The sequence below is a fragment of the Diabrotica undecimpunctata genome, chromosome 2 (genome assembly GCF_040954645.1).
Source record: "Diabrotica undecimpunctata isolate CICGRU chromosome 2, icDiaUnde3, whole genome shotgun sequence".
Taxonomy (NCBI): Eukaryota; Metazoa; Arthropoda; class Insecta; order Coleoptera; family Chrysomelidae; genus Diabrotica; species Diabrotica undecimpunctata.
Genome location: NC_092804.1, coordinates 168,396,072 through 168,418,199, shown reverse-complemented (window position 1 = coordinate 168,418,199; position 22,128 = coordinate 168,396,072). Strand labels below are relative to the sequence as shown.

The 22,128-nt window shown below is 32.8% G+C and overlaps 1 protein-coding gene across 1 annotated transcript in view; it reads left to right on the top strand.

Moving 5' to 3' along the window:
• Positions 1 to 5,514: 5,514 nt before the first annotated feature.
• Sarm (sterile alpha and armadillo motif) overlaps positions 5,515 to 22,128 on the top strand; it is a 368,252-nt gene continuing 351,638 nt past the window's right edge. The window contains exon 1 of the mRNA XM_072523938.1: positions 5,515 to 5,701. Within this exon, the coding sequence (XP_072380039.1) occupies positions 5,648 to 5,701 (54 nt within the window). The 5' untranslated portion in view covers positions 5,515 to 5,647. The remainder of the gene's footprint in view (positions 5,702 to 22,128) is intronic.

Sequence of the window (22,128 nt, the reverse complement as noted above, 5' to 3'; positions counted from 1 at the left end):
TGGACACCCGATGGCATTTACAGACGTAGCACGCCATCAAAGTATATATTCCACAAGATTAGTCCAGAGATAGACTGAGTTGAAAACACGAGAAAGAGACCTATGTTCAACAGTGGACTTTTGAGTCTCGATGATAATAAGAGGCAAGATAAATCCCTGCTGCAGAACACCCGTATTAACATTGGTATTAATTTTAAGCAGCATTTGATTGTCAATACTTTAGTTCGATAAGAGATAATTTCTTTGGGCAAAGATCGACCCAGGAGGAGAGTACCTTGAACTAGGAAAAGCAGTGTTTTAAGACGAGTAAGTCTTGTCGATTTGCAGATTAAATTTTGATTTACAAATTTCAAAAGACAGTCATAGGGAGATAGGTGTTTTGAAAAGTTATCGGTTTGTGAATAGAAACAGTTGTTCTTATTTGATTCCTAGAATTAAAGAACACGTTAGGAATATATGCCCTGTATGTTATGCTTTTTAAGCGCTTTTTTTGCGTTTCTTTGCTTTTAAATCCTAACTCTACTAATCACTAAATACCTCATCATTTATAGAAATATTGTATAATTATTAACGAATGTGGTAAACCTAACCTAACCTAACCCAACCTAATAAATGTGTTAAACAGTTTATTTAGCCACGAGTGAGAAAATTACTGCCAAGGCGCCTTTTTGGTACTGGTACGGCGACTTATATAAAATAGTGTAAAGGAAAATTTACTTAAAGAAATGAAGAGTAGATTAAATATAACATCTTACCATTCCAATATTTACCTACACAACTATTTTTATCTTACCATTCCAATATTTACCTACACAACTATTTTTAAATTAAGTTAATTTTATGATTACACTGGCATTATTGTTTAATTGTAACTATTAAAAATAAACCTTGCATCGAATCACCAAAAATTTCGCTTTCTCCCTACAACCATGTTGAAATCGATGGTTACCAGTGATTTATGGTAGAAACATAGTACACCTGGTAAAATTGCTATTAAACTCATATCCAACTAATTTCACATTCAACTCGTGACCTCGAACCTTGGGAGAGGAGTTTTTGACTCAAGATGACATAATAAATTACAATACAGAATGATTCTAACATCTGGATAATATCTTCATGCAAGAATTAGCTAAGTAATTTTTGGGTAGTTTCTAGTAACGGATATAAATAGTTTGGCTCGTGATATATGACGTTTAATTTGGGTAAATAATCAGTAAAACACAATTCAACTTATACAACACACAGTATACAGTGTATTCAATTAAACTAGCAACATATGGGAAACTTTTTTATTTTTAGTTTTATGAAAAAAAGTTATTCTTTATAAAAAAATTTCAATCATTAAATATTAATTTTTTCAATCATATACACGGTTTTTCAAAAAATATTGTTGCAGTTTCGCAACTATTTATACAATTTTCGCAACAAATATTTATTAAATATAAAAAACAATTATTTTAACATCGTACCGACAACCTTATCTAACTGAGGGTAGTATGAATTAATTTAGAAGAACGCACCACTAGTGCAAGTATTAAGCACCATCGGCGTTGATGATATCGCCCCATTAGTTTTTCCGGAAGCCGCTTCGGAAAAGAAGCTAACGACTTCTAGAGGGACGAGTTCCATCTGCCAAACCACTCAGGTTATGGGGTAATGCTCGTTACCTCACAATACTTTGCTCCTGACCTGCTGAAAACACAGTCACGTCTTAGGTACGTGCTAGTACCCCGCTGCCTCCAACACCATCCAACATGGTAAAGTACATATACCATATACACTATATCTTGTGGCTGTTATGCTGTTACGTATCTTGGAACTGTCATAACAGAAAGCGGAGGTACAGAGGACGATATTCGTATGAGGATACGAAAAGCACGACAACCATTCAGCATACTCAACCCTGTTGATAGATCTGGCGAGTATACTACAAGGAGAAAGATCCGCATATTCCAGTCAAATGTCATGTCTGTTCTATTCTACGGATATGAAACCTGGAAAGTGTCAAAAACCCTTACAAATAAATTGCAGGTCTTTATTAATAAATGTCTACGACGAATTGTTCGTATTTTCTGGCCTAACATCATCACAAACGAAGATCTACTAGACCCGACCGAACAAAAAAGGGTAGAACATCAAATAAAGTCCAGAAAATGGGGTTGGATTAGTCACACACTCAGAAAAAATAATTCCAGTATTGCAAAGATTGCCCTAGAGTGGAATCCCCAAGGAAGAAGAAAAAGAGGTCGCCCAGTACAAACTTGGAGAAGATCCATCAAGGACGAGATAAGAGGTCAAGGAAAGTCTTGAAATGAGGTAAAGGCGTTAGCGCAAAATAAAACCCGATGGCGCCCCACTTAGAAGTTCAAGAACCTTATACTATACTTGTTTCTGTTATATGTAAGTATCTTTACTTGGTGCTAAATTATTTCATATTGTGTCAAAATTTGAACCTTTTTATTGAACTTTATTTAGAACATTTTACTTTCGATTTAAAATTATAAACTTTATAGTGTATTTATGTATTTGTTACGAATTATTATTAACTTGCTTTTATCAATACTCTTATTGATTTCATTATCTATCTATATAAAAGGTTAGGACGACAAGTTATACTGTTTGTCCCATAGGGTAAATACGCCACCTAGAGAAGAAAGTTGCACTGTCAACAGATAGTTATACCAATAATATTAATTACATATTAATATAATTAATAATACGATTCATTTTTTCGCAAAATTGCCAAAAATATTGATTGCTGTAATTTTAAGATAAAATGTAATAAAACAATTTATTTAAAGCTTTATGTTAGTTTAGATTTAAACACCTAGCGCCACCTAGGAAAGAAATCTGAACTACCAATTGACATGAATAAACTTACCTGATAGATAAAATGTAAAATATTTATTTGCCAAATTAAGTACCGTAAGTACCGAATAATAAGTTATCTTTAAGATAAATTGTGTTTATTGTAGTTTGTTATTATGTTGTAGATTATCGCGAAATCAAAAATTTTGTTGTTTATTGTGGGTGAGACACAATATATTTTTATTTTTGTAATGATAGACTTTTTTAAGAGGCTTAGATTAAGTAAACCAACAGTGATTTAAATTCTGAGAATATATTGTAAATAGTTGTTAATAAAAGATTATAAAACTAGGTATTCTACATCTTTTTCTTCAGTTAGTTTAAGCATTCAATGTTTTCACAATCTTGATAATTAAAAAATTTATTAATTAACGTTTTCTAAAAGAAATTGATACTGTTGATTAAATAATAGCAGTATAGGATTCCAAAATGAAAAATATATATTCTGTATTCTTGATAAGAAGTTTAAATGGAGATAATACAAATAGGTTGTTATTTGGAGATTCTGATTATACAATGAAGCCATTTTTAAGGAATACACTCAACAATCCACGAAGAACATTTCTATAATGAATTCTAAATTAAAACCGGATATGTAGCAGAACTTTTTATGTATGGAAAAGAAGGCTTAGGTACTATTTTATCCAATGGAAGTGGCTGTAAAGTTGAAAAGATTCAACCGTTCTAATCTACAGCAATATTCTATAACCTAGCGAGAGATCAAAATGAAGACAATTTTGAAGATAACTGCTAAATGAAGATATTATTAAACTTTCTCAAGTTAAAGATGTTTAAGCTAACCTTATATAATATTTTAGTGTTATGGTGAAAGTTCAGAAGAATCATTAATATACATGTATTCTTTTTTATTCGTTATTAAATTTTTCGTACACAATTTAGTTTATTCCTGTCACCATAATTTGTATAATAAAAAAAAAATTAAAACATTAGTTTACGTTTGTCTTACAGATAAGTAACCGCAACATAATTTAACGTGAAAAGACGGGTACATTTTATTCTATGAATAAATGTCTATCTTCCAGATAACCAGGACAATATTTATCTGGAGGTTAAAAAACCGGCTCTTTCATGCAAGAAGTTTATTATTTTAAAAATTTATAAAATGTATACTTGTAGAAGTTTATCAGTTTTCCATTTTCGTTTTTAACATTCTCGAACAGCATAGTAAAGGTTAAAAAATAACAAAAAGAAAATAAACACAGAATATGTAACAACATCATAAAAAGTAGAACAACTTATAGCAGTGAGATGTGTCCGTTGAAAGAAAGGAAGAAAGAAGTGTTAACATCTTAAAGGCAACCAAAGTGGATTTTTGGAGACGTGCTGCTGCTAAATCAAGGTTAGATATGATTCAGACATACATTAACTGAAGACATTAGAATAAATCAACTAAGATGGTATTGTTACGTGCAGATAATGAGGGAAGATAGATACTACATTGGACATCAAAAGCTAAAAGAAAGAAAGGAAAACCTAGACTAAATTGGAGAGAAGGCATTGACATAGAGATCTGAGAAAGAGAAATAAATATCAACTTGTAAAAAGAATGACTGAGGAATATTTAACAGACCTGACATTCGTCGTGTGATGAAAGATATACGGTAACAATATGCACTCATTGGTATGGAGCTTGTGACATCGGATTTTCTAAAGGCAGTTTTTAAAATTCATCGATCTAAAAATGGCGCATACTAGTTGAAAATATGCTCAATGCTTTTCATGGTTTAAATGTTCGAACGTCATTGAACGTTCATTATTTGCATTCACATGTAGAAAAATTTGGAGAACAATCACTAAAAAAATCCATGAACATGGCAATAGTGTTTTAATCAAGGGACAGCGAGGCTAGAACACTGGTATGACGAGAAAAAGCTAGATACTCTTTTTGGTGACATTTGTTTTAATTTACAAGATGATGATGTTGAATAATCAGGGCATTTAAATTATAACAAATATTCAACAAATAATGAAAATTGCAATATTTTGAATTTCTGCACAAAAGTTTTAAATAGGAATTACTCGGAAATGCGAGCTAACTTTCAAAAACAGTTAGCACTAATGGGTTTAGAGTTCTCAAGTTAGGTTTAGTCACTAGGTATGCAGAATGACTTATTTTAGTATCGATAAACAAAATGGAAACTCAGAACATTGCTAGATAAGAAGTGGTTGACAGTTTAGTATAAATATTTAGGTAGCACCGTCGATAACAACGAAAGCTGTGAAGAGAAAATTTCATAGGAGCAAAACTACTATATCCAACCTCACAAAAATATGAAAAAATGGTTACCCAATTAACTTTTTCCAATTTTTGAACATATTCCATTATGCAGCGTTTGTACATCTCAGAACTGATTAGTTTATACAAGATGAATATGTAATATTTTTGGAAATTCATCTAGACAGATATTTTGATACATATGCTCTTCTAATATTGGCGCCACTACAAAGAATCACCCCAATTCGACACATTACGCTCAATCGACTGCACTAAACACATAAAGTTGGCGCACGCAACACGCGCATCTAGTGGTCAAGGCAAAAAATAAACTTGCGCGTCTTTGACAATTTGAATCGCAACTTAAACACCGAAATAAATAAATGCCTTACCGAAATTACTAAATCGACCTACATTTTTGTTTTTCGATAGGATTTTTTGGACAGTGTCGTGGGTTTCGAAGATACGTAGTTGAGTTTTTGTTTTTTTGTTTTTCTTGTGAATTTTGTGTTGTGATGTGCCGGCTTTTCAAAGTAAGTGATGGGTAATGTCCAAAAATGTTTCGCAGCACCTAAGTCTAAAAAGGAAGCTTTGGTAAGTTGTCTGGGAACTATATATGATTATAATTTTATTAAAATGACTTTGTATTATACGTGGTAAACAAATAAAACATAAAAACGTATGATGTAATGTAAACAAAAATATGGTAGTCGATAATTAACGTTATCATATCTTTAACGAAGTAGAATTATTAAAATTGAATTAGAGATAAGAAGTTGGTCCATAAATGACATTAGTAATAAAGATTATGCAAAAGTATCAATAAAGAATTGTTTGTATTTGTACTAAGTAAACTTACTGACAAATTCTCCCAGGAACATAGCTGATATTTGAATATTTTTGTCAAAAGTTATTACAAAAATAAAAAAAAATCCATTGATTTTACAACAATTTTACTCTTTCTTCTTCTTCTTTGTGTACCGTATTCTATCTAACGTTGGTAATCATCAACGCTATTTGGTAAACAACGTTGTGCTGATTCTATACCACTACTGGCGCGAGTTCTTTAGGCAAAAAATTATGCGACGGTGGCGTGCCCTTTTACGAACAATCTTGTACTAATGTTTTATATATTCTAATTTTATTTTTTTTAATACAAGTATGATTTCTAGAACAAATTATCCAAAAAAGTTAATCCAGTAACAAGTAACATCCTCTTTTAGTAACGAATGGACCGAGAGTTTTTTCAACAAAATGCAGCACCTCCTACAGCTGTTCTTCCAATTCTTAAAAGCAATTCACTCAAATCAAATTCTCTTACAAGAATGGAATTGAATCGCTTATTTCAGAAACAATCACATTCGGACAGTTTGCAGGAAGTTTCGAGTGAAGTTTGAAGTTAACAGATTACATCTTATGTAAGAATTTATCAAAAATAAAAGCATTCTAAATCGTTATTAAACTCTACTAAATTACTAAAATAAAAAGTATTTATTACTAAACAATTTTAATATCATATAGTTTATTTTGTGACTTCTTTGGATTTTTTCTTAGTTGCTGATGTTTGAATAATATTCTCGTAAAATGGTTTGAACGGTTTCTCCACACATTGAAGCAGTGTGGTCAAATTTTTGGCCTCTAGTATTGGAATTTAGTTTTTATACGCCTTTTGAGTTGGCATTTTAGCTATGACATTGCTTGTTTTTGAAATGGAAACATTGAAGGTACTCCATATCATTCATGTATTAACTAGCTCGAATACTGCCGGGAGCATCAACGCTGTAGACCAAATGATGCAATTTGGAAATTGAGAAAGAAATTATTTATTAACTTCTATGTCTCGGTCGATGCACATGCAGAGTTATAATACCTAGGCCACCAGTCTTTAAAATTTATAATACTTTCCCTTTTAATTTCACATACCGTGAATAGGTTTTGGGCACTTGCGGTAACAATGATACCCGTGTACTTATGGATGTTATAAACTAGGTCAAATTTTCTGAGATTTTTTTTAATAACCCCAAAAACACGGACACAAGAAAAAAATGAGTGACCTCGAAGTGGGAAAAATTGTTGAATTTTTTGAAATTTGTCTGTATCGGTTAAAGCCAAACACATTTACTTTTTAATAAATAATTAGTGCATTACTTAAATGCCTTACCAGAGTCATGACACTCTGACTGGAAATGTAGTCATTTGGCTACGCATAAGTTACCTAGTTCCAGCATCAGTTAAATTCTCTGTTATATTTTTCCCCTTTTATCTGTAGGTATCACACCACATAAAAGTCTTTTAATTCTCTTTATAATAGCCTTTTTCTTCCAATGGCGTAAATACTTAAAAAGCACCTTCGCATATCTTTTTTGTTAGTCTGATCAACGTTAACAAAGAGCTTGTAACTTCTTGTCCTATCTTTACCTCCTTCATTACGTAGACACATCCATTCCTTCTATTATTCCTTGTAGATATATATCCTGTTCGTTTTTTGTTGTCATATCGTAAAAGTTACCAAAAATAAAGTTTCTTTGATCTTCGTTTACTTTTTCAAAACATTTGAGTAGACACCTAAAAAATGTATTTTACAAACTCAAAAATATTATATTTTTATTATCTTACTTGCACTGAGGTCCTATTTGCTTTGCTTCCATGACCTTATTTTTGTAGCTGATATATGTTTGCTCTTTAACTCTAGAGTTTCTGATAAACATTACGATGATATTCATCCGATTTAGTACGCTCCCTTACGCCTTTTAGTAGCAGGCTCTCCATCCTTAGTATGTCGTATAGATTATTATACTCTTCTGCTTTAGCTTTTGCTACTGTCACTTTTGCTTCCTTTTTGGCGACCGTATAGTTTTGAAGATCTGTGTCCGACTTATTTTCTTACCACTGTTTATATCATCTTCTCTTATCTTTTATTTTTCGTTAGACCACCACCAGGTCTCCTTATTCTCAAACTTCTTTCCCGACGTTTCTCCAAGTATTTCAATCTATTATCTATCTAATCAAGGAGTATCTCTAATGATACTGGCCACCTTCCTCCAAATTGTATTCTTTTCATGAAGAAAAATCTTCTCCACCCCAATACTATTTTATCTTGAAATCTAGATCTCACTATTGTAGATAGAGATAGAGTAGACAAACAACACGAAGCCCGACCCGAAGTTAAGTCTGGTGTGCCCCAAGGCAGCGTTATTGACTCTGTTTTATATTTGTTATTTACTGCTCACTCGCCTACTACCAGATTAACCATAGCTGCCACAAATGCCGATGACAGCTGTCCTTTATTGATACAAATTGAGATAAATATACACACATATACAGTAGGAGCATGGATGTCAGATGTAGTATTCTATGTCTCACCCCTAAACGAACCACACAAAAGTCAGTTTCTTTTATTTCCGGAGATTCATAGCTACCCCCTCAAATACAAAACTCTCTTTAATTGCTAAAATTAGTAGATTGTATGCTTTAGGCAAATTTCTCCTCATTGAGATTTGTTATTTAGCGAAAGTGTTTTTGAAAAGAAAGTAGTGTGACTTATTTAGGGTCAACAGTTAGGGTTGAAAGTTTCAATAGATCTTACTCTCATTGGAAATGTGTTATGCTTTGTTAGTCGAAAAGCTATAAAGATATTTCAACGCGTCTTGCTTTCTCAAATTAGTTTAAAAACTGAAAACGCCTGATATAGAAGTGGCATTAGATAACATTACATGCACAATCCAAACAGTTGCTTGGAATGGAATTTAATTTATGAATAAAAATACATATAAGGATGAAAGCTTAATTGTAGTTAGAGAAAAATTGCAGAAAAAAAAAGACTGTGCAAAAATAGCAAAAATGCAGAATTACAATAAATAAAAGAACCACATCAGAACTAAAAACACTTTTACACACGATTAAAAACCAAACTATAAAAACATACCTAGAAAGTCTAATACCTACAGAAACAACAGATTGTTCTCGCTGGTGTGAAAAACGAAAAGTCAAGCAGCCTATGTAACAAATACTGTTAAGAGACAACAAAGAAATATTAGGGAAAATGTTTTTAAATCCTATGTACAAACGGAGAAAGATAACGAAAAAAAAATCCGCGAAACACCCTATCAGGTGGACTTGCCCCAATTTACTTTTAAGGGAATCTCTCATGTGATAATGAACGAAATCAATCCTAGAAAGGCTCCTGGATACGACCTTATAACCGGAAAAATATTACTGAAACTTTCGAAGACACGACAAAGGCATTGACAAAAGTACTTATTATCACTATTATTATCTATATTTGAAATCTATATTCGGAAAAGCATTAGACGAGGTTCAAGGTGGAATCAAGATTAACGGAACCAGTATAGACAACATCGGGGCCTTGATTCTATTTCATTTTGATGTCGAAATTTAAAAGCGACTACGCCATGACAGTCGCAATCGCTAGCGATTCTCATTCATTTCGATTGTAGTTAAAACTGGAGATATTTACTTTATCATTTTGACACTGCTGAAAATTTGGGTTGGCTCTCTTGTTTATTGGCTGCACACTGCACTACGCTTGTTAAATGTTTGTTTTGTTTACGTTACGTGAATGTCTTTTTTTTTCTTCTTTGAGTTGTTAAATCATAAATAGTGGCCATTCTCAATTATATTTTGAATTGAAAGAAAAGATGGCAAGGAAAGAAAAAAGGCGATGTGGGAGATAACCACTAAGGTTAATATAACCACTAAGATTTGACTTAGTGGTTATATTCTAATATATTTTTAAATTTATTGCAGCTTAGTAATACTTACCCTAAACATTTTGGGTATCCTAGATTCATAAAAACCCTCCTCCAAATATAGTTCTAATACCCATATCAAATAATTTGCAGCTTGTTTATTAAGCCGGAATTGCTGCCTAAATTGAGCATCACTTAGTGAAAAAGGATTTTGAGTATCCCGTAACATTCTTCTTGTCCTCCGTTGTGAGCGTCGGATATCTATCCTCTCTAATTCCTTCAAAACCAGCAAATGTCCGTAAAACGCAGCCATATTAATACTTTTTGCCTCAGTTTTTCTTGCAAGAATCAAAACACAACACCGCCTACCTAAACTGAACCTAAGTTCACTTCTCCCAGTCCAGGCAGTCATGTCCGATTAATTTCGACTCGAAATGAAATTTCAACCACTTTCTTGAAGTTGAAATTAATTTCGATAAATCGAAAATTAGTGACGTCGTTTGGTTAGTTCAGCTGAAATCCACAAGGCTCGCAAAGTCGCATTTCGACGTCGCCATATTAATTTCGACATGTTTTGAGTCGAAATCTCAATTAGATGATGATACCGTCCTTATAGCAGGCAACGCACAAGAACTACAAAATATAATAAATGCGGTAGTTCGTCATAGCGAAATGTTCGGTTTACATCTAAATGTTTCCAAAACTAAAATTCCAAATCGCCAACCTTCGAAAGGAGACGGTGCAATAAGAAGAAGAACCGAAAGAACTAAAAAACAAGATAAAGGCCCAGAACCAATTGGAAACAGGGCGTGATAAAATGTAGCTATGAGTGCTAGAAACATGGAAGAGACAGAAAAAAATGAACGCATCGTTGCATGAAGGCAAGGCATCGGACAATTATTAACTGTTATTTATACCGGCTTATATTCCCAAATTAGAAATATGTTGCAAAGTGAAATTGTTAAACATTGGTATTTGTTTTGAATTTGTCGAAATGAGTGTTTAAACAAAAACAATATGAAAAATTATGGATAAAAGTAAATAAAAATTATATACTCTTCGTCGTAACCATTTAATTTTAAATTTTGTAAATCCACATCCTATGTACTACGGTGACCTCGAAATAGTTTCCCCAACATAATTACCTTACTACGGATGTAAAACGTCGTTTGTATTAGAAATAAGCATCTAATAGACAAAAACAGACGGAGCTATCCGGATTAGATTCAGTTAAAGATAAAAAGAACGAAGCCGCAAGTGCAGGTGTGAATTTTTTTGACAAAGATTATGGTCGTATTTTTTGTTACGTAAATCAACCCAATTGCTTACGTACCTTGAAAACGCCGAATTATTTATGAGTTACCGGTGGAACAAAAACCCAGCGAGTTTCATTATATTATACACAAAAGACAATTGATATAATTTACTGAAACAATAAGGTTGTCTTTATGTTGTTTTTTACGTGAACTAATTAAGTAGATACATTGGTATAAAGTTTAATTCGACAAAGGACACTTACTGGAAAGTAACAGTTTTTTTGATAAATATTTTCGTATTGTTGGTATTCGACACAACATACAAAAAGTTATACAGGTTTTCCAGAAACTCTCCTGACAAACGAAGACAGGAGATTCCTCAGATAATTTTATGAGAATTTAACCCAATTCATCTAGTCCGAAAATGCTTCCTAAGGGAGCTAGAGCTCTTTGAAGATGGCGCCTTGTAAAAACAAAAAAGTTATGCGTTAAAATAACCGTTAACCTACCCAAACCGGACGCCTATGATCGGTACTAGAAATTCGTAATTGATGAAATCGATTCAACTCTGGAGAATAAATAATCGCACCAGTTTTCGTTTTTCTAAATATAAGCGTTCTGTAGGTATTTAAAGAAAACTCTTTACAAGGCGCCATCTTCAAAGAGCTCTAGCGCTAGGAAAATTGGATTAAATTCTCCTAAAATTATCTGAGAAATCTCCGGTCTTCGTTTGTCAGGAGAGTTTCTGGAGACCCTGTATGTATCTAATAAAAAAATGGGCTTTAGTAATTTTTAATATGCTGTTGATAAGATCCTGACTCAGTGGCGAATAGACGAGGATGAGGATTTCCCCTCCCCAACAAGATACAAATAAAAACAATGTTGGAACATGAAAAGATATTAGCTGATATAAAACTTAAACCACAGACAGACAAATTCAACCCAATAAATTCGCTAGTTAGGAAAATTAAGAGAACTTAATCTATATAAGTTAGTATTTATGCCTTTTACGTAGTTTGGGTGCTTCATTGGAAGTTCCCAGTCCCCCAATCTCCCCTCCCCCCTAGGCAAATCTTTCAATCCGCTACTTTTGACTGCAGTAATATATAGAAACTTCAAGAAACGGTTCTGAAACTATGTTCTTATCGTATTTCTATATTATCTACTATATTTATTGCGAATAAACCACAATTTTAATTGAAAACACGTTATATTTGACGTTTTCATTTCCATCTCGAATATAACGTATTTTTAATAAAAAAATTGCTTTATTCTCAATAAATATAGTGGATAAAATTCAAGAAACTGTGACAGCTATTTCTAATATAACCATATATAGGCCATGCAGTTCGCACTCCCTCTAACGGGAAAATTGCTTTACGGTGTTGAGGCATGGACTCTTAAACAGAAGTATGTTAAAAATCTTGAAAGCTTTGAGATGTAGTGCTACCGCCGTATACTAAAAATAAGTTGGGTGGATAAAACTACAAATGAAGAGGTAATACGCAGAATAAATAACGATCCAGAAGTTATACTGAATATAAAAAAGAGAAAACTTGAATACTTAGGCCACCTGATGAGAGGACAAAAGTACACATTCCTACAAAATATAATGCAAGGAAAAATCCAAGGACGCAGAAATCTAGGCCGTAGAAGAATGTCGTGGATGAGAAATTTAAGAGAGTGGTTTGGCTGTACCACTAACGAATTATTCAAAACAGCAGTAAATAAAATTGGAATCGCCCTAATGATATCCAATCTCCGATAGGAGAGGCACTCAAAGAAGAAGAAGAAGATACCTACGGTATTAAAAGGATTTAGCTGTGGTAAGACTCTTTCCGTGTTATCGAGCCCTAAACCTTAAGATCGCAGTCATGCAAGATTTGGTTGACTTTTACAGTATCTCTGCAGTAGAGTGTGCAGCTTAGGTCTCCATTAAACAGTTCCAATATATATATATATATATATATATATATATATATATATATATATATATTAGTCTTTTAACTTTTAACAGTCTTTTAACTGTAAGAAGTTTACAGCTGTCCAGTACAGAAGCCTGTTATTATGCTGAGTTGATAACTGCTTGTTTTCCGCAGTAAGCCTACAGCCTGGGTTGTGCATTCTCTCTACCTCTATCTCTACTTTTGAAAAGATACTTTGAACCTATATTTGAGTACTATATGGTCAGAAGTCATCATCCATACGGTATCCTTAATTTCATTTATGATGTTTCTGATCCAACCATATGTTATCCAGGTTCTTTGTGGTCCATAATATCCCTTTCTCATCTTTCTTAATATGACGATGTGCAGAGGAGGGAAGTGCAGTAGCATCTCCATAGCTGCTATTGGCGTGCCTCTCAGATCCCTTTTAATTCCAAAGGTTTTGCACCATATTTAATTTACGGATGACACTTTTTTGTTGCACATTTGGCCACCATACCACTGCACTGATGCATCTGTTATTGTTGGTTTTACCTAAATGTTATAAACTCAATATAATATGTATTACTTAAACGCCATATTTGTCCATGAGTCTAGCTAAAAATAGAGTAGAATAATCTGGTTATTCTATCTGTTAAATTGAGGTAAACCTCGAGTCTTATATTGCCCCAAGGTATTTTACTTCACTCACCAGATTTAGATTCGTACCAGGACATCCTCATAGCCTAGCACATAATGTATGTCAATAATGAATCTAGCTATCAACCCATCCATGGCCACCTTCCAAAAGAAAGGAGATAATACTTCCTTCTGTGAACAACTTCTGGCTATCTGTGCTCCCAGTTATATATCATGCCGCTCTTAAGCATGAAGTCTAGGAACCTACATCTGGCTTCGTCTGTTTCTTGTAGCCGAATAGCCTTTGTGATCACATCGTAGTAGGTGTTATCGAATCCTCCCTCTACATCGAGGAATGTCATTATAATTTCTTGGTTTTGCAGAATTTACTTCACCATTGGTACGAGACAATGCCTTTTATATAGTACGTTAAGTTTTGGATTAGATTTTGTAAACTACCTAAAGCGCTAAAATTTTGAAACATTGCCTCGTAAGCGGTACTTGTAATTCTCCGGTCCCCTCCCACATCTTAGACTTCTAGACAGAAAACGAGAAAACGAAAACCATTTAGTAACACATAACAACGCAAGGGATATGCATCCCTTTTCGCAACGTCGATTTTTGTTTTGCTTACGTGTACTCGGTTCATTTCGTATAATATTAACTCGATAAAAATACACTAACCATTATAAGGCGATGCATTTGTATCGGTTTTTATTAATGTGAACACTTTTTTGGGGTTGAATTAAAAATAAAAAAGCATTTCTTTAAAAAGATAAAACAAAAAATATACTCTTATTGAAAATAAAAAATAATTCCTAATAAAATAAGAAATTTTTCTTTGTGCCCTACAGAAATCATTCAAACATTTGACCCTCTACAGCTTAACCGTATCCCAATCAGTCATAAAAACAGAGTTTCTGTTGTAACAGAATTGGAGACTTTTCTTATTCGGTTTTTTAATTCATTCAAATTTTGGGCTCTAGCCTCAGGATGATCGAAGATGATACTTTTTAAATGTCCCCAAAAAAAGAAGTCAATGGGTGTAAGATCTCGAGATTTTTTATTTTTTTTCCAGTACCTGTTTCCAAACTGAATGTAGAAACTCAAAACTTCACTAAGTAGATTTGACACTTTGTTAGTTACCTATTTCCAGAAGACTAACCCATAGGACTTGTCTTCATGAGTTTAGTGAAACGTAATCTGAGGGATTTCTTTGATGCTCAATTTGACACCCTTTCATAGTTTTCCATCGTTTACCTCCCAATACATCTCTTATAAATACTTTTAAAGACTGATTTGATTTCTGTACCTTAGTATACCAAATGAATCAATAAAAAAATTAAAAAGAAGATATTTTTTATATCTTTTAGTTTTTATTAATTATTGTACTTGGTTGATAAGATGTATAATGTATATAAAACATTCAAGTAACTAATAATGCTTCTTAAGTTAAACGATCCTTCAAGATAACTGCCTGTTTATCAAAACCGTAGACAAACAACATTAAAGCTTCAAAATGTAACCAGTTAAAAGGATTATTTTTAATAAGAAACGAAAATGAAAAATATCATTCACATTAAAAATAACAGTCTGGGCTCATTATCTTCAAAATTATTTTTATTTCCAAACTTACTTCAATCACTTTTAAGTGTCATGTAGGTAGATATACCTCTTTATCAACGTCTGACATTTTATTAAAATTTGTTTTTAAAACAACTTGCAGATGTTTCTTGTACCAAGTTAACTGATGATCACCTACACGTGCCTCTGGCACTCGACTATCCTTATTAGTACGGTTCCTTGGAGTACAATTTGCTCTAGAGCACCAGTTTTTATTAAATAATAGAATTTATATAAAGACTAGCTGACCCGGCCACGCGTTGCTGTGGCTAAAGTTTTTGTTATATTACATTATAGTAAACAATCTAAGAGGAACAATAAGAGAACATCAGTCACGGAGTCCACTATGCTTTTTCACACAGATGGTATTTGTAAAAAAATATGGTGATCTCCTTATTTGACTTTCTACTACTATAACCCTTTAGTACAATGAAATTATTTACGAACAAAGACGAAAATGTTGATGTTGGTATACAAATTCACTGGATTGAGATTTGAAGGGGAAGTACGTTGAACACAATTAATTAAAATGTTCTTACACTTGATATTAAGCAAAAATCAATAGGTACAAAATAAAAATTTATCAGATTTATTATTTCCATTTAATTTTATAACAAATATAAGTATATTACAGTATAATACAGTAAATAACATGTGACGCTTAAACTCATGAATGAGGTAGGTAAGGCAGACAGTCTTAAACTTTTAAACATTAATATCTATTTTTTTGAATTATAAATACTTTCAATTTCAATTTAATTTAACACCAATCGGTGCACAATGTTTTTGGTTAACCTGTCTTTAGCTAACACAAATAGATTCGACGGTTTCCCAACACGTGAACACGCAACATATAGTTGTCCATGAGAAAAACATGGATTTTCCAAATCTAAACCACAAATGGACATTGTTTGACCTTGAGATTTATTTATAGACATGGCGAAAGCTAAACGAATTGGAAACTGTAGCCTTTTGAAGGATATGGTAGAATCTGATGGTATCATCGGAATACGTGGCAGCACGACCACTTTTCCTTTAAACTTCCCAGCCAAAATGGTTGCTTCAAGAATGTTTCCGGTGATCTTTTTGATGACCAAACGCGTACCGTTACATAATTGAGGTGGATTCAAATTACGGAGGAGAATAATAGGGGAACCAATCTTTAATCGAAGATTATGTGGTGGCATTCCAGGGATACCTAATGAATTTAAAAATTCAATCGGAAAATTTACACTTTCATTTTCATCAACAACAGTATCGATTGATTTAAAAAACATCAGATCACCTGGTAACAACTGTTGTATCTGGAAGTTAATTTCGTCAACATCAACGTTTTGGCTGCCAAAATCGCCCGTTGGCTAAGCCATACATGATTCAAATAATTATTCTGTATATCCGGGAAAATACTCTGAATCAATTCATTTTTATCCTGAACAACAGTGCAAAAATTGTCTGGTAGTTTAATGCATTGCGTATTTAGTTGCAGTTCTATTTTACCGTTCCCAATATCTAGTAGTTGTTCGGAAAATATTTGTGCTGATGGATCATTTTGCAATTGTACTCGCATATTTATGGTCAATCGAAGTGTTTCAACACTTCGCCATAAGAATGATTGTTTCAAACATGTATTAATCTCATCCGCGAAAGTAGAGCGAGGTATAACCGGTAGGGTCTGCCGGAAGTCACCAGACAAAAGTAAGATAGCACCACCGAAAAGTTTATTATTGCTGTTTAAATCTTGCATAGAGCAATTAACTTTTATAATTATGTGTGATAATACTGACATGTACATATTTAAATTATAGATTTTAAATAATAATTTCAATAAGAATTGAAATACTAATTTAATCGTTTAAATATAAGAAAAAAAATCTGAAAAACTTGTTATCATAGCACATTGAAATAATAAGTGCTAAATATTTTTTAATAGAGGTTAAATAAAAACAATAAAAAAAAATATTTGTACAACTATTGAAAAAGTGTCGGAAATTGTGTATCATTTTTGCATTGACATTTTAATTAAATTTTATAATTATGTGATAATACTTACATACATATATTCAAATTAAATTATAAAGTTTTGATCAATGAAGCACAAATAAGTAAAAAACAGGATTAATTTCACTGTATTATCTTCATTATAATATGAATTCAATTTACACTTCAGTCTAAGTAACACGTGGCCGGCTATGCTAACACCAAAAATTTAAAAAGTGGAAATAATTGAATTATACAGTATTTCGTTCACTACAAAATAAATTTAATTAATTTTATAGCGTCAACAACACGTGGTAATTATGCTATTAAAATGTATCATATATGACACGTTCGTAGATTTACCATAGCAGCGCCATCTATTGATTACTTACTCAACCCAGTCGAAAGGTATCGACATCTGTTTGAATCATTTGGAGTTAACAGATAATTGTGTCTGTCAAATAATAACAGACAAATAATTAGCAATAAATTAAAATTGCGACTATAATTTGAGATTTAAACTATCCTATCTCTCAAGTTGGATCGAACTGCACATGGTGTGCGAATTTTATTATAATCGGTTAATTGGTTTAACAGTCCATTGAAGACAAACATTGTGACACGAGATTTATATATATTAAGATAGACAAAAACGCAGTCAAGAATCAAGTATTTTCGAGTTAAACGGAAAATACACTAATTTGGCATGAATGAATTTTTGTGAATGAATTTTTGTTCTTCAATCGAGACAATTCTGGAATGAGGTTAAGAACCTTGGCTGAGATGTTTTGCCAATTTTTGTGATTTATCTTCATCATTCTTGTCTCAATCAACATCTTGTTTACTAATAGACCCATCAGGCTTAATTTGATATTCTAAGATTTTAATTTTAAGAAATTTTTTTTCTATTTTAAGAAAATAATATCACAATAGACAACTATACTATCGAACGAGTGGATGCCTTTACATATCTCGGCACAGAAATCAATCAGAAGAACTCCGTAAGTAGCGAAATTAATGCACGTATTTCCAGCGGGAATCGTACATACCATGCTAATAAAAGATTGATGACATCGAAATTATTAGACAAAAGAACCAAAATGACTATCTACAGAACACTGATTAGACCCGTAGTAACCTATGGATGTGAAACTTGGGTAATGACGAAAAAAGATGAAGCCCAACTCAGGACATTCGAGAGAAAAATACTGAGGAAAGTATATGGCCCGGTACAAGAGGAAGATGGCACATGGAGAATCAGGAGAAACGACGAGGTTAATGAGTTAAATGAAGGTTATGACATTGTAAGATTTGTGAAAAGTCAAAGATTGTCATGGCTGGGACATGTGCAGAGACAAAGCGATGCAAAAACAACTAAGAAAATGTTACAATGGAAGCCCATAGGAAGGCGAAAAAAAGGAAGGCCCAGAACGAGATGGTTGGATGACGTGGAAGACGACCTGAAAACATTGAACATAAGACAATGGAGAAGAAGGGCACAAGAGAGATCTGAATGGAAGGACATAGCCAGACAGGCAAAGACCCATCCAGGGTTATGATGCCAAAAGAAGAAGAAGAAGAAGATTTTAAGACCGTCCAAATAGTGACAGTGCATCTTCTTCTTCTTGTAGTCGATATCCGATTCGGATGTTGGCGACCATGATGGCAATCAGTATTTTGCAAACTGCTGCTCGGAAAAGATTTGTGGTTGTTGTGTTGAACCATGTAAGTAGATTTTTCAGCCAGGAAATCCTTCGCCTTCTTCCACCTGTTGTTATTAATTTGGAGAATCATCTTTTATGTTTTATATTGAAGTCTTTATTTAAAGTATTGCGCTAATAATTGTAAATATTAATGCAGTTCCATCATAACCTTTTCCCAACCCGATGTGGTATGATTAGCTGCAGAAATTTTGCCTTCTCCAGTTTTTGTCATGCGTGCTTATGAGACCATCAAGATATTGTAACGAACAAGCTTATTTAGACGTATTTCATATAACGGTTGCATCTCTCGAGACGATCATGTGTGTTGGAGAATTTTCATGTTGTATCGACAGGCTGACAGATCGGGGCGTTCATACAAGCGAGAATAGAGGTGGACTATTAGAGGTGCTGATATTAGTTTAGTAGTTGATCAGATTTGAACGTTCTGTAAACTTATAAATAAATATATTTACATAAATTAGAACCGCTCGTTTTATTGGTAAAACATTACAATATATTACTTATTTGACGAGGCTAAGGATTTTATTAAAGAGTTTGGTTTATGTGATTGTATTTTATCTCTCACTTTTGGGAATGTTTTGTTTTGCAGCTCTTTATAAACTAAAGAGCCTCTGCCGTTAGCAGGACGATTTTGATGACAATTCCTGCACTTTATTTGGTTATTATTTGGAGGACAAGAAGTTGTCTGTACATTTTACGCAACTAGTAATTATGTTACAATAGTTATGAGTGGATGAAAAATTAGAATATAAAGATTTGCATCTCACAAAATTTTTCACCTCACTTTCAAATGATCTTCTTTGAGATGAACTGTTTTGGAACTTTTATATTTTTATATGAAAATATAGAAAATGATAAGTTTAACCAAAATGACTGTGAATGACGCGCTAAGAGGATTTGAAGGACGTGATTCTTACAATGAATGAAAAGGTTCTAGTCAAATTAGATGTACCACTGATCGAGATAGTTTAGTGTTTCATACTATCTGTTTCCATGTACATGATTGATAAATTATGAAAAAACGTTTTGTATCGGATCAGTCATTTGTTATTTAATTTTTATCTTATTATTTAAAAATTTGAATTTATCTGCAATTGTGGAGATTTAAAAAACGAATATCCTTTAAGCCCTTATAAATGGTTTGAAAGAGAAGAAGAAAATTCTTTCGCATAACTCAAAACATAATTATAATTTGGTCCTTCATTTCACATTTTCCATGATAAGGTAAGTAGAGTATATTAGACATAAAAACTACATAATATGCTTTGTAAGGGACCTGACTATAGCAATAAAAAGATCCACCAATTGGTAATAGTTTCTTTATTGTAGTGTGATTTTTATATTTTTTTGAAATCGATTGTTATTTTAAATGGTGAATCATTTCAAGGCTAGTTTTTTCTATTATTGTGACATTCGTGAATATTTATCAGGTTTATAGAAGTATTTTCTCGATAAAACTAAAAGCTTTCGTCTAGGTATGCTATCATAATCGTTAAAATTATTTTCTTACTACGGCATAAATAGGTTTTTATATACAGTGCTACATACGGTACTTTTAATCGTTACAAAATTTATGTATCTAATAAATCAAAACAGTTATTTCGGTTTAATTGTTAGTTTGATAGTAACTTTATATGCATTGTTTTTATGGTACTTTTGTAATTAATTTTAATACATTATGAAATCCCTGCTACCATTATTCCAGGAAAATTTTATCGATTTTTCAATAGTTTCTTCTTTTTTCTTTTCTTCTCTTCATATTCTTTCATTCTGTTTTGAAGTTTCAAGAAATTGTTTCTTGTTTCATCATTATCTCATTTTATTGTTTTTCTACCAATAATCTATTCTCTTCTATTTGTTTTTTATTTCCTTCTTGCACTGTTTGTGTTTGACTTGCTTGTGTTTTTATCATTTGAAATAATTGATCCACCATTACTGATTCTTCATCCTCTAGTCTTCAGTCTCTAGTTTTCATCTTTTATCTCGGAACTCAAAAACCCAAATAAGGTAGGTGCTCTAAATATTGCCACTGTTGCAAGGTGGCAACAGTGGCAAGTCTCTTTGTCTATCAGCAACTTGTTTTCTATTGGGCGGTTTTAGTCTATGGTATCCATCATATATGTAGGAGCTCGCTCCTACATATACCTAATAAACCTGTTTTTCCCGTTGAACCTACACAAGATATATTAAAAGTTTCTGGATTTTTGTAATTAGGTTTAGGTAAGTACCACTCCAGTGGTTATTATTTTATGAGTTGCATGAATTATTCTAAATGCAATTTTAAGTTACCGATTTTTTTTCTGCTCGCTTTTGTTCCTAATATTGCTATGGCTAATAATTCTTAATTATTAGGGACTAAATATTATACTCTTTTGCAGAATGTAATGAAAACAAGTTGAGTGGTCAGAATATCTACGCATAGAGAACGGAATGTTCATCAAAGGTGCTGCCAAGCATTATAACATTCCTCACTTAACGCTAGGTCTTCATCACAGAACACAAAATCCCGTAAAAAAGCTTGGAAGATGACCGGTGTTATCTACAGCACAAGAAAATGATCTTGTCGAAAGAATTCATAGATTAGTTGAGGTAGGTATGTTTATTACAAGCAAGATTCTGTTGAAAAGTTTGTTTTCTTATGCTACAACAAATCATATACCAAATCCGTTTTCTTAAGAGTGAAATAAAGCAGGTAGAAAATAGCTGAAGCTATTTTTGTGCAGACATCCAGACGTAGCTAGGCGAAAAGCTCAGCAAATGAATATGGCTCAAGCCCAAAAAATGAATAAAACAATCGTCGATGACTTCTTTCATAAGTTGAGAGATACCATAGAAAAAATAAACCTGTTTGACAAACCTGGTAGCATATATAATATAGACGAAAAATGATGCAGATTGACAATCCATAAGCAACAAATTGCTTTTGCTAAAAGGGGAGCAACTAACAATATAGAGCTGGAATACCGAAATGAGGAACTCGTGGAACCCCCCTCGGTAGATGAAGTGAAAATATCTATAGAAAAACTAAGGAACCATAGGTCCCCAGGTAGCGATGGCATCCCAGCAGAGTTATTTAAGCACGGTGGAGAGCAGCTCACCAAGGTGATGCGAGAAATTGTTTGTAGAATTTGGTCTGAGGAGCAAATGTCTGAAGAATGGAGCTTAGGC